The sequence below is a fragment of the Carya illinoinensis genome, chromosome 14, assembly GCF_018687715.1.
Source record: "Carya illinoinensis cultivar Pawnee chromosome 14, C.illinoinensisPawnee_v1, whole genome shotgun sequence".
NCBI lineage: Eukaryota > Viridiplantae > Streptophyta > Magnoliopsida > Fagales > Juglandaceae > Carya > Carya illinoinensis.
This window is the reverse complement of record NC_056765.1, coordinates 4,913,015-4,925,636: the sequence shown is the minus strand read 5'-3', so window position 1 is coordinate 4,925,636 and position 12,622 is coordinate 4,913,015. Positions and strand designations below refer to the sequence as shown.

Here is a 12,622-nt window from a genome sequence, read left to right as displayed (position 1 = left end):
AAAAAATATGATATGTGGTATGTAAAAATAATAAATATAATTTTTCAATCTATATATAATCTAGTTCATTATCACAATCAAATCAAGCAAACTAAATACATTGATTTTCTTTTAATAAGAGGATTGGATGTAAGACTTGATTTCTCTAGACATCCTCACAATATAGGCTATAAAAGAAAAATACTTTAATTATAAAGAGATTATATAAAATTAAAATTATAAAGTAATATGAGATTATAAAATAGATTTAAAGAATCACACATCATATTGTAAAGTTATTTTTATTATAAAATATATCTAACTCTATATGAAATCACATTAATTTATGTGTTTATTTTTATATAATCTTTTTATGTTCTTAAGACTTTATTAATACAAATTAAAAGGCATGACATTCTTTAGTTTAGTGTTTAGTTTTCAATGAGAAATGTTAAATTGTTAAAGAAATTTCACAAAAGTACAATCTATAAATTGATGTTGATAAATTTGATATGTTTAATCTTTTTTGTAGCAAAATAGCTTTATAATTTGATTTATTATGATAAAAAGTCACGTTAATTTATGATTTATTTTTATAAAAAAAATTATAGATCAAAATTCTTCATTTTTTAACTTAATACATACATTATTTGTTAATTTAAATTTAAATTTTCCTAAAATTTGTTTTTTTTTTCCAAGGAGTTGGCTATGGTGATTTTGTATATATTTGGATGTGAATTTAAAAAAAAATAAAAAAAATTAAATTAAATTAAAACTTTAAAAACTCGACAACCGACGTGAAAGGGTAAATAGCAAAGGCTGCAATACCATCGCCGGGAAAGTGATCGGAAAGTTCGTTTCTCTCCTGCACGCAAGGATGTCCGAAGTTAACTTGCTCGCTGTCTTTAAAGTCGGAGTCTTTTAGGTTACACAGCCTCTTACACTGTCTTGTTCAGCTTCTCTGCTTGATCAGGAGAACAGCTCTCAAAAACCCAGATGAAAAATTTTTAAACATTCGCGTATCGAAGAAACCCTTTTGATTTGGAGAGTTGGTGAATTTCTCATTTTGTTCTAATATTGTAGCTTTAGATAGAAGCTGGGTTTTGAGTCTGTCGATTGAGAATATATCTGAAGAATTTATGATCTCCGGTAACCCATTTCAATCAGGCATTTAAAGTTCTTGTTTTTGTGTCAAAACTTTAGTTTTGGGTAAAGAAAATATGGGTGTGGGTATCTCATTTCTTATAGGATTGAAGGCTGCAGTGATGTTCCTGATCTTTGCATCGCTTAAAAGCTTTGGTTTCACGTTGTTGTCGATACCTTTCTTGTATGCCTCTTTGATATCATTGTTAGTTTCTATCGCTTCACACACATCTATCAATCTTCCGATGCTCTTGGGCAAGAACTCAGATGGGAGCTTCCCCATTTGGTCCATAATTATGTTCAGTCCGTACTTGTACTTTGTTCGAGCTTTTTCGGCATTGCGGAGATTGAGAAGCGGGGAAGCTCCATATAGTGAAGTTTCCGAAGGTTTCTATGTTGGCGGATGGCCTTATTCCCCTGATAAATTGCCGCCTGGTAACCCTGCTATCATTGATTGTACTTGTGAATTGCCAAGAAAACTGGAATTCTCGGGGCATGCTTATTTGTGCGTTCCAACTTGGGATACGAGGGCTCCTAAGCCGGCTGAGATCGAATCAGCTGTTCAGTGGGCTTGTCGAAAGAGAGCTCAGAATAGGCCCGTGTTCATCCACTGTGCATATGGTATGGAACTCTAAGCCATTTTATTAAATTTCATGCATTGGAAGTGGAACGTTCTTGCTTTGTAGCGTATATTACTGATTATTGTTGGCGTTAGTGAGATTACTTTAAAACATTGATGATTCGATATGGTGAGTGCATTAGGGTCTAAGTGAGAGTACTGAGAAGTAACAGTGTTCTCAAATTTAAGGCTTCTTGTATATGGTGTTTCCATGTTTCTATATATTAGTAAATTGACTTCTATGTTTTTTGCAGTGATGTAATTATTAAAATCAATGTGGTTTACTCACAGCCAGCAACGAATACGTTCTATCCTGGCAGTGCATAATAGTCATAGGCCATCACGTCTTCTGTATTTGTATAATCAAAACCTGTGTATATCTCCCTTTCCCTTTTGGAAATTGTAGCTTGAATCCAATCACTCGTAATTGATGTTATCATTTTTCTTTGTTGCATATGACCCAGGTATCTCGATCTTGGTTCTGATCTGACATCTTGCCTTCAACTAGCTATCTCCAATTTTTTTGAGAAAAGTAATAAAGCATATTAAAAAGAATAGGCAAAAAGCCACGTTCAGTACAAAGAATGTCCTTTACTATGTAGGGTCAAAAGAACTAAGAAACTCATGTAAATTTTGGCCATTAAAACTAACAGCAGTGGCCCAAGTACAGAGAGTTCTAAAAAAGAAAACTTTCAGCTCCTCCATTGATCTCTCTTTATCCTCGAATGTCCGTTCATTGCGCTCTTGCCACACGCACCACATAATGCATATCGGGATCATCTTCCAAATTGCCTTAATCTGGTTGTTACCCCTCAGACCTGTCCAGCTAGCAAGAACCGCCACAACTGTTTCCGGCATAACCCAACCCAAGTCTAGTCTACAAAAAACCTCATTCCATAACCCTCTAGCTACCTCACAATGTAATAAAAGATGGTCAACAGATTCTCCCCCCTTCCTGCACATACAACACCAATTTGCGATGATGACCCTTCGTTTTCTCAAATTATTCGTTGTGAGAATCTTGCCCAGTGAAGCGGACCACACAAAGAAAGCCGCTTTGAGAGGCGCCTTGTGTTTCCAGAGCTTCTTCCATGGAAACTGAGAGGGTTGCCCTTGTGTTAGGGCCTTGTAGAAAGCACGAACCGAGAATAATCCTTTACCCGATGGTATCCACCACAACAAATTCAGAAGCTGGTTACTTGGTTTAGTCGAATACAAGAGGCTGAAAAAGGCTTCAAAAGTGTCAATTTCCCAATCTTGAGTAGCCCTGCTAAAACTGATATTCCATTGGATTTGCTCCCCCATAACCACCATGACTTCCGCCATTGATTTCTCTTTGTCGCTTGCAACCAAGAATAATGTCGGAAATAAATTCTTAAACGCACAATTACCACACCAGGTGTCATACCAGAATTTGATCCTGTTTCCCTCTCCTAAACGAAGCTTCGTATAGTGAGAGAAAACCTCCCATCCCTGTCTAATATGTTTCCACAATCCCACACCATGTGCCCCTCGTATTTCCTTAGAACACCAACCACCCCATAATTCCCCATACTTACTTTCAATCACTAACTTCTAGAGAGCTTCTGGTTCTCTGTGGTATCTCCATAACCACTTGCCAAGTAGCGCCTGATTAAATATTCTCAACTTTCTAATGCCCAACCCCCCATTGGAGATGGGCTTACAAACCTGTTCCCACCTAACTAGATGAAACTTGAACTCCTCTCCCATTCCACCCCACAAGAAGTCCCGTTGTAGTTTCTCAATACGGAGTGCCACCCTTGCTGGAATAGGGAACAGGGATAGATAATATGTTGGAAGGTTAGAAAGAGTACTCTTTATAAGCGTAATCCGACCCTAGCTATCTCCAATTTTGTTTTGCATCTTGTATTTCTGTATTTTTTTTATAAGCAAATATTCTATTTCTATATCAATCCCTCTTTTTTGTCATGTTTTATTTTGACATATTAAGTTTAGCCACACTTGCATCATAAGCATTTCTGTTGTCACCTAGGTTTTTTTGTATTAGATCCATGAGGATGGGAAAGCTTACAACTATCTATGCATATATGTGCTTACCACAATTACCTTTACAAGGGTATTGCTTTATATTTTTTTAATAGAGACAGAAGTATCATGTTTCAACATAGACATGACCTTTAGAAGACTGCATGCCACGAAGGCAGACATTGGGACATGGCTATGCATTTATGAGTTTTCAAGTTGGTAAATTTGAGCATGTGTATTTAAAAAATGAAGCTATCTTTTGTGAAAGTCTCAAGCTCCCACTTTTTGAATGACTTATTGTACAATATATCATGGTCATACAAATCAAGGCTACATGGTTCTCATCCCCTCACCTGTAATTCTGTTTTTACTAAACTTGACTCAATACACTCATCTTTCTCCTACTTGGCTTAAAACCTTTGGACTTTATATATCCCTTCATAGACCCAACTCAAAGTTACCTACCTCCCTGTCTAGAGCACAGCAAAAGGAAATGGTCATGACTAATTTCTACTGCTTTTGTTTTTTTAAGTGGTTGATACGTGTGCTACTAAAATATAGCCGATATCTTGTGATATATTGGTAGTAGTCATAAGTACTGACATATCATTTAAAAACTTATTGGTTGATTTCCGGGATGTTTGGAAATTGTTTTCATCTCATCACATCCCATTTTATTTCTTTCCCAAACATTATTCAAACACAAACAATTTCAAACTAATCATTACAACTTTTTCAAACTAATCATTACAATTTTCCCATATTCCAAACAAAAACAAAAAATAATTCAACTTTTTTAAATTCTAAAATAAAAATTATATTAAAAAATTATATTCTAACAATATTTTAACATTATAATATTTTTTATTTAACTTTTTATCTCTCATTTCTCAAAACCCAATAAATACTTTTAACAATCTCACTACTATTCACAAACCATCTTACTACTATTCATAAAACTCTCATTTTCCAAGCATCCCCTTAGCATATTATGAAAATTGGAGACATTGCAGAAAATTTATGAAAGTTATCAAAAAGAAAAAAAAAATGAAATATGTGATTCACCATCAACTATATCAGAACTTTATCAGAAAACCAAACCCCTTCATTGCTGATATTTTTAAAATTTTAAAGGGGTGAGGGGATGCTAGAGGAAATAAGTAATTGGACCCATGTTAAAATCAAAATCTGACTTTCTTGTACAATAGTCACTCGTGTAGGGGATGCTCTTGTATATGGTCCGTGCTCTTGGGCTATGCCTGTGTATATTATCAATAAAATTTTTGTTTACCAATCAGAAAAACTATTTCATTAGTAGGATTTCCTCTGAGAATTAGGTTACAGTTGAATCAATTTGTTTATGCAGAGGTTTGAAATTGATAGGTAAGGGTACCAAGAATGCCCCATCCCAAGTAGAGAGTGAAGGAGGCATTTTGTTTAATGGAGAACAAAGGCGTAGATACTAAAATCATGAAAGCATTGCCATCAGAAGTCAGAAGCGATTTATATTGCTGATAAGATCTGCTGCTATTCTTTCACGTATTTATATTCCAGTTGGACCTGTGGTTGATGTTTTCCTCTTCCTTTTTTACGTGTTTGTTTTAGGTCATGGAAGAAGTGTTGCTGTCATGTGTGCTCTATTAGTGGCTGTAGGCGTGGTGGAAGATTGGAAAAATGCCGAGAGGTTAATTCGAGAAAGACGCCCTTATATTCGTATGAATTCTCTCCACCGCAAGGCACTGGAAGAATGGTCAAAAGACCGGTTATCTTCACCCATGAAGAATAGAGAAATGGATAGAAGTTCAGTAATTATGTCCGACCCTCATGGAAGCTCACGATCAACAAGGACTGCAAAGAAAAGTGAATGAAAGATATGCTCCGTTTGGTGCGTTACCTATTAGTTCTAATTCCTCATGTCTATCTCAAGAAGAATTTTTATGTTCAGAATGTTTAAATATTATGAGCGTCTCCATTATCCATCTGAGCATGCTAATTCAATGAAGGTTTGTTTTTCAGTTGGCATTGAACTACATTAATGGATATGCATCAGGGGATATTGTAAACAGGATTTTGATTATGCGAATTTTTCCAGTTGCTTCTATGCGTTAGGCATGCATTTTCCCAACACCTTTTTATTTTTCATCTCAACTCTCATCATAGCTACAACTATCATGCTTTTCATGTTTCAAAATTGGGTTTTCTCGGGAAATCTTGCAAAAACCAGAACTGCAACTTGATTGAGAGGCAAATCCTAAATAAAGCTGCAATTCAGACCTACAAATAATGCAGTTTAAAAACAAGGAACCAGTTATCGGTTTTTAGAGTACATTGAGAGGTTAATTATGTCCATAAATTTAGGTAGTCACAACTATCGGCATTTTCAGAATCAGCAAAAAATACAGATATGAGTAATATGTGCCCAATGAAATTGAAAATATTGATCAAAAGATATAATTACAGGGACCAAAATGGCGGATATGGTACATAATGTGATCTGCTTTCTTCTTTCTAAAAACGACTGTCGCAGGAATGCATAGCAAGTGATGATCGGATCTTAAAAAAATAAAAGCCAGGGGATGCACGCCAAATCTCTCCTATGAGCCAAACAACCAACTGGCTGAATCTTCCTTGAAAGCATTGACTTCGATTCTTGACGATGTTGTTGCCGAAAAGAAACCCCATACATTGGTGATGCTCGAACTTAATTGAGTAGTTAAGCTGTAAAAATCAAATTTATTTACCTGTCTGTTCTCTGTCAATAAAACATTGAAGACATAAAACAGAGCTTGATGGTTTTGAAGAGTTGACCTTCATCCAAACTGCTCCATTACTTTCCCAGCTCTAATAAAATTCTTCTTCTATTCTCCATGTTCATCATCATCTGCGGCAAATCATAGCTTCAAGAGACCACAACTAAATGATGTAACAGTAAAACCAGTAAGTTTTTTCATCGTTCATCAAAGATGCTAGAAGCTTCCATCAATGGAATTCGTAAACCGAGTGAGCTTCATCATCCATCAAAGATGTAAGAAGCTTCCATCAAGACCAAGATGGTGGAATGAATCAAAGAATGGGGTGCACAATGCATCCACTCCAGCCCATCTCAGTTCTCTATGCCTGCACTTCTGCCAGCTAAAGATAATATGAACAAACGTGATAGGCCCTCATCATGCTACAAGACTGACTTCCAACTGGCAGTGTGCAGGCATGGCCCATGCCCTCATCGGGGCCGGGCTAATCCAAAACTTGCATCAGGTTGCTGCTGGTGAGACTGCACCAAGCAAGCACAATTAATAGTGATTTAAAACCAAATAGAAAAAGGAACAGGGAAAAACCACCAAAATACCTAAGAGATATCAATCAGAGATAAGAAGATAAGGCCCTTAGACCTTGTAAGAAAAAGGGTAAAGTACAGTTCTGGTCCTCCAACCTACATGAATCTTTCTACTTTTTGATAAGTAACATGGCTCTTTCTATTTGATCCTTGTTCTTCTTGTATGCATGAAATCTTTTATGTATGTAAGAAATCTTTAATTGATAAGCACAAAAGCGCAGCCCAAGTACACAGAAAATACAAGCAAAATCGAATCTAAGAGAAAAAGATGCTAAAAATTCATGTATGTTCAGTCCATTAAAGTCTATAGATGCAGTCCCAAGGAAAACAATGTTGAGAAAGAAAGTATTGATCAATGTAACCCTCCAATGTTAAGTCTAGTTCAATTTCTCCATTCGTCCAAATCCAATGAAACTAATATATTTCAGTCATGAAATCTCACGTAGTCCAGATGTCATTTCACTAGACATTTTAAAATTTTATTAATGACACATAATAGTGAATAGATTTTTTTCTTCTCCCTTCAACGTCCTTCCCCTAGTCATGTAAGAAGCCAATTCCACCATCACCAGCGCTTCCACCATCATGCTAAAAAATCTTAGCGTAAAGGTCCTGCACAACCCACAGGTTCTAATGTGGCCTCAACTAATCTGTTTTCCCCTTCTCTCTTTTGACTCCAGTAACTCTAAATCACTTCAATCTGTTCACTTTCTACACTGAGCAGAGGAATATGTACACATAATAGTTACCAATAAAAAATATATGCACATAATGGTTAATTTTTTAGTTGTTTCTCATAATTTAGTTCAGTCTGTTAAGTTTCAAAGACAAAAAAAAGAAAGCTGTGAAGCATTCAGGATCAAGAGAAGCAAGTGTATTTGCAGAACTATGCCATATACTAGTGTGCTCCACAGCAAAGTAAAGCCGTCTCTTCCTACAATCACAAAGACCCAAACCGGGGAAATATAAAAGAGAGGAGAAAGTCATACCAATTATCAGTAGTTTTTTAAATCAGACTCAAAGTAATATGCAGGCAAAAGAAATAGAGCTCCAGAATCCCCAAAGAGAAATACCTCCAAAGAAGTCAATGGGATGGAGGAATGATGTGGACCTTGGTTGGGTGTGGTTGGCAAAGAACATGTAAGTTTCGGTTTCCACAAATGCAAAATCTCATGGGTTGGGCTTCGGGTTTAAGGGAAAACAAATAAAAACAACAATGAAAATATGAATTTTCGCATTGATATTTAATTAAATACAAATACACATAATGGAAAAGCATATCATCAATTTTAGTTTTGGCTGTGCCTATTCCTCATCAATAAGATCTTTATTTACTGATAAAAAAATTATCAATATTAGTCGTCTTGTAAGTTCTTAGACGGTTGCGTCTAGTGCCTATTTCCATTATTCTAATTTTTAGCCAATTTGGATAGAAGGGTAAAATTGAAGCAATGTTGAGAATTGGTATGCAAGACCATTGTAATTAAAACATCAGGGGACCAAAAAGTAGTATAAATGTCTGGACTATGGACGACCAGAAATGTACTTTACAAAAGCCTTTGTGCTGCCCTTCCTAAATAGATCTTGAGAGAGAGAGAGAGAGAGAGAGAGAGAGAGAGAGAGAGAGAGAGAGAGAGAGAGAGAGAGAGAGAGGAAAGTAACAGTTCGTATGTGGTAGGTGAAAGAAATTCAACATCATCATTCAGCGAGATTAAACATATTTAATCAAACCATGAATTTATGTAGCATGTGGCAAAAGATTAAATGGAGCATCAAAAAACCAAATGTCTGCCAATCCCAGCACCACAGCAGAAAGAAACACAATTTGCCAGCAGAGATAAGGACAGTTGCTGACAGGCTGAACTCTAATGGGTAAAAGGAGAAGGGAGAAAGGACTACAATGAAGGGCTGATGACACAACATAGAGAACCCCACCAGAATCCAAAGCATAAGCTTATCCCCAAACACCAGTGTATCAAAAGAGACATATTTTTGCTATTTGATGATTTGGTAAAGGGATACCCGCCCTTTTAAGAAACATCATCATACAACGCTCTCTGTTTTAGTATCAACTAAAAGTTTGCAATGTCATGCAACATGCATTAGAGTTTAGTGAGAAAGAATATAAATTGTGGGATGGCAATAAAAAAGGGTTAGACATGCCTGGTGTCATTTTTATTGTTGTTTTATTTCTCTGTGTTTGTGTCAGAGAGATTTTTTTTTCTGTTGGGGGGACTGGTTATGCACACTAATCCACTACTATTGCATTCCAACTAAAATGATCGAAACTAGAAAACAAAGCTACTAATAAGATGTGGGAGCAGTGTCCAGTGCCCAAGAAGAAAGACATTTCTTAAAAATGGTAGCAGACAGAAAGGAAAAAGGATCGTTCATCCAACAGTTTGAGAAAAAAATCAATATTTCTATGTTACTGAAAGGAGGGAAGCTGAACCACTAAAGGCCAAATACCTGCGAAAATGATTGGTGAACTTGTTCACGAGTATGAATGAAAGGCATCCCCGGATGCTGACAAGGGTACTGAGAGGAATGCAGGTATATGGCCGATGTGGAGCGAGCACCAACATGATTAGGATTGAATGGCGCCATCATGGTCTCTGGATGGCCATACCCAATTCCTGTAGGGGTTGATGGTGCACCCCAAGCCCCAGGCAGATGTTGAGGAAGCGGGTGAGGTTGGTGCTCAGGAGAAATCTGGGGCCTATGAGTAGAACCAAGTTGTGGAAATTCAGTGTTGTAGTTCACTGCAGGGGTGTACATAGGCTGCATGGTATATGGTCCTCCGTTAAACCCAAAACCAGGATCGAATCTTTGTGTATACCTGAAAAAACATCACTTTAAGAGATGTTTGGGCTATCTTACAGGGAAAAAGTACAATATATTTTAGCTAAGCACCGACTTAGCCTTGCACATTATAATGCAAGCCCACATAGGATGCGGATCTTGAGACTAAATAACAGTAAATAATAGAGTCCCATACCTGTCATAACTCCTGTCATAATCAGGATCCTTGCGATCAACCTCACGGTCCCTGAAAATAGCCACCTTACTATTTGGTTTGATCCGACCAATTGGCTCCTTCTCTGTCCTAATTCTAGCTGATCTACTGCTACTTGTTGAAGAATCAATTAGACCTCCACCAGAATTCACAGCTGTAATGCCTGGAACAGATTTCTCTTCCATCTTTGAAATACCCAAGGAACCATGCTGGGGATTATCCTGTAGCCTAGCCTCACTTTCTGGCTTCCCACTCATTCCACCACCAATATTATTAGTAGAGTTGAATATTCTAGCACGAGCCCTGTTATACTCCTCTTTTCTCTCCTCTACGCTTTTGGAATTGCCTGCCTTCGAAGAATTTGAAATTGCATTGCCGACAATCTGAGACCGTTTCGATGGCCTCTGCTTGATTGCAACCTTAATGGCACTATTATCTTCTGATGGTATATTTGCAGGAATATCTGCAAGGCGAATCAGAGGAAGCTGACACTCTGAAGTTTTTCGAACAATAATTCTGGAACCTGAACCATCAGGCAAACTATTGTCCAATAAAACCATTGACTGCAGCGAGTAATGCTGTGCCACCCGATGTGCAGCCAATCGTAAATAGGATGTAGGCAGCTGTTGAAATTCTAGTTGGTGTTGGGTAGGATCACGGATAAACTTCTCAACATCTTGCTCCATCCTTAAAACTGGACAAAAGAAATTACGCTTCTCCATCAATGTACGAACAAGTCATTGGAAATCAACAAATCTAAAAGGTACAGAAAAGCACCTTCGAACACTAAAAGATCAAACCATTGTTACACAACATGTTCAAAAGTCGAAACACATGGCGACGAATTTATAAAATGGTAATGCCGATGATAAAACTAAATGATTAGAATGATGACTATACTGACTAATACGAGCTCAAAAACTTGGCGTGACAATTGAAATCACATTGCTGAACTTATAGATGGGACAGGAAAAAGAAAAAAGAAAAAAAAACAGATGAATTCATTAACGTAACCGTGCGCGTTTTCTTAACAGAAATATTAAAGAACTATTCTTCACCATTTGAACACCCTACCATCCCGACAGGAAAAATAAATCCTGATTAGACAATCCTTGAAAATAAATTACATTATAAAATTCCAACACTCTACATACACGTGCGTACACCTCTACGTCAAAATATACGTATGAATACAGTTACATAAACTAAAAAGAAAAAATTACATGTGTTGCTTACTTGATAAGCGCTCACGAGGGTTCTGCAAAGCTTCGCGAAGAAACTGATCGACCTGATTAACAGCATCGTCCAACACGTTCTCGCTACCATCACCACGGGGCAACGCCGAAGCTAAATTCAATGTCGATGAAACCGAGGAAGGAGCTGAAGCTGGAGCAGAGCCCTCGCTCCGTACTAGGGGGGGCTTGGAGGAGAGCAGCAGGCGGTTCATGGACTCGTCCAAATCGGCGACCTCCCAAGACTCCGGGGCTCCGAGATCCTCCACAGAGCCCTCCATCGCCATTAATTAAAAACAAAAAGACAAGGAAAAGAATCTAGGGTTTGGCGTTGCCGAAGGACTCATCAACTGACGTCGGGATCCAGGACGGAGAGCGAAATGCTAGGGGTCCAAGAGTTTGACCTTCATAAGAACTTTAAGGCCAGAAGGAAGGAAGAGGGATCTGGATTCTGAACGCGATACAGAATTGGGGGTGGGGGGGATGGATAGGGTTTGAGGCCTGACGATTAAGGTTCCGTTTGGGTGTAAAGGTCGTATTCTTTTTTCACGCGCTTCGGCGTGTGTGGTGCGAGTATAACCTTGTAATACAGTAATAGCAACAAACCCAAGAGAATTCATCAAATTCATTTGGGCCCACAAGCCCATAAACCCTTAAAATCGATATGATCTTAGGCCAGTCAATTCATTTCTCATGTTTCAACAAAGGAAGAGTTATTTTTTTCAATTTGGTGTGAATAGTATATTATTCATATTATTTGAAAAATATAATTTGATTAATAATATTTAAATTTTAAAATTTATCATTTAAATCAAATGATATTATACAAACATTTTACTAAGGTATAGTTTAAATAGTGAGATGAAATGAGATGAAAGTCGAAAGTTAAATAAAATATTATTAAAATATTATTTTTCAATATTATTATTATTTTAAGATTTGAAAAAATTAAATTATTTATTATATATTATATAAAAATTTAAAAAAATTATAATAACGAGATGATATAAAACTATTTTTATATTCAAACTAAGACTAAGTATATATTACACAACGGCTTGAAGAATATAATTTCTCCTCTTATCAATGTTGGGCCAAAACCTTCCCTTTACCCAATTGCTATATAAGAGACGAATTATGTGGCATCATCTTATTGAATCTTATGGTGAACTATCTTGGGTATAAAAGATGGATTTCGGGTTGGTTTATCAAGAAATCTATGGTTTTTTAGTTCTGATTTTTCTGAAAACAAGTGGGTGGGATTGAAGAATATAGGGAGCAAATCATTTTCC

The 12,622-nt window shown here is 36.8% G+C and overlaps 2 protein-coding genes across 6 annotated transcripts; one reads left to right on the top strand and one right to left on the bottom strand.

Annotated features, from left to right (window-relative positions):
- Nucleotides 1-769: 769 nt before the first annotated feature.
- On the top strand, nt 770-5,849 carry LOC122293283 (uncharacterized protein YnbD-like). The gene is made up of 2 exons (XM_043101805.1): nt 770-1,743; nt 5,354-5,849. The coding sequence occupies exons 1-2, from the start codon at nt 1,200-1,202 to the stop codon at nt 5,614-5,616; spliced, it is 807 nt and encodes a 268-aa protein (XP_042957739.1). The 5' UTR covers nt 770-1,199; the 3' UTR covers nt 5,617-5,849.
- Nucleotides 5,850-6,037: 188 nt separating this feature from the next.
- Nucleotides 6,038-11,889, bottom strand: LOC122293281 (cAMP-regulated phosphoprotein 21-like). Of its 5 annotated transcripts, none has more exons than XR_006237230.1 (5): nt 11,335-11,889; nt 10,081-10,792; nt 9,552-9,921; nt 8,156-8,264; nt 6,038-7,019 (listed from the first exon to the last, which is right to left on the bottom strand). XR_006237230.1 is itself a non-coding variant. In XM_043101803.1 (5 exons), the coding sequence occupies exons 1-4, from the start codon at nt 11,615-11,617 to the stop codon at nt 6,576-6,578; spliced, it is 1,419 nt and encodes a 472-aa protein (XP_042957737.1). In that variant the 5' UTR covers nt 11,618-11,889; the 3' UTR covers nt 6,038-6,466; nt 6,557-6,575. The 5 variants fall into 5 exon arrangements, 3 of the variants coding, with proteins under 3 accessions (XP_042957737.1, XP_042957736.1, XP_042957738.1); XR_006237229.1 differs by lacking the exon at nt 8,156-8,264 and having other exon boundaries at nt 6,038-6,466; nt 6,557-7,019; nt 11,335-11,888; XM_043101803.1 differs by lacking the exon at nt 8,156-8,264 and having other exon boundaries at nt 6,038-6,466; nt 6,557-6,629.
- Nucleotides 11,890-12,622: the final 733 nt, after the last annotated feature.

Coding starts and splice junctions, on each gene's coding strand:
- LOC122293283 (XM_043101805.1), top strand. CDS start 1,200: ATGGGTGTGGGTATCTCATTTCTTATAGGATTGAAGGCTGCAGTGATG. Junction 1,744..5,353: donor GTTCATCCACTGTGCATATG/GTATGGAACTCT, acceptor TGTTTGTTTTAG/GTCATGGAAGAAGTGTTGCT.
- LOC122293281 (XM_043101802.1), bottom strand. CDS start 11,617: ATGGCGATGGAGGGCTCTGTGGAGGATCTCGGAGCCCCGGAGTCTTGG. Junction 10,793..11,334: donor CCCTCGTGAGCGCTTATCAA/GTAAGCAACACA, acceptor TCTTTTGTCCAG/TTTTAAGGATGGAGCAAGAT. Junction 9,922..10,080: donor TATGACAGGAGTTATGACAG/GTATGGGACTCT, acceptor ATGTTTTTTCAG/GTATACACAAAGATTCGATC.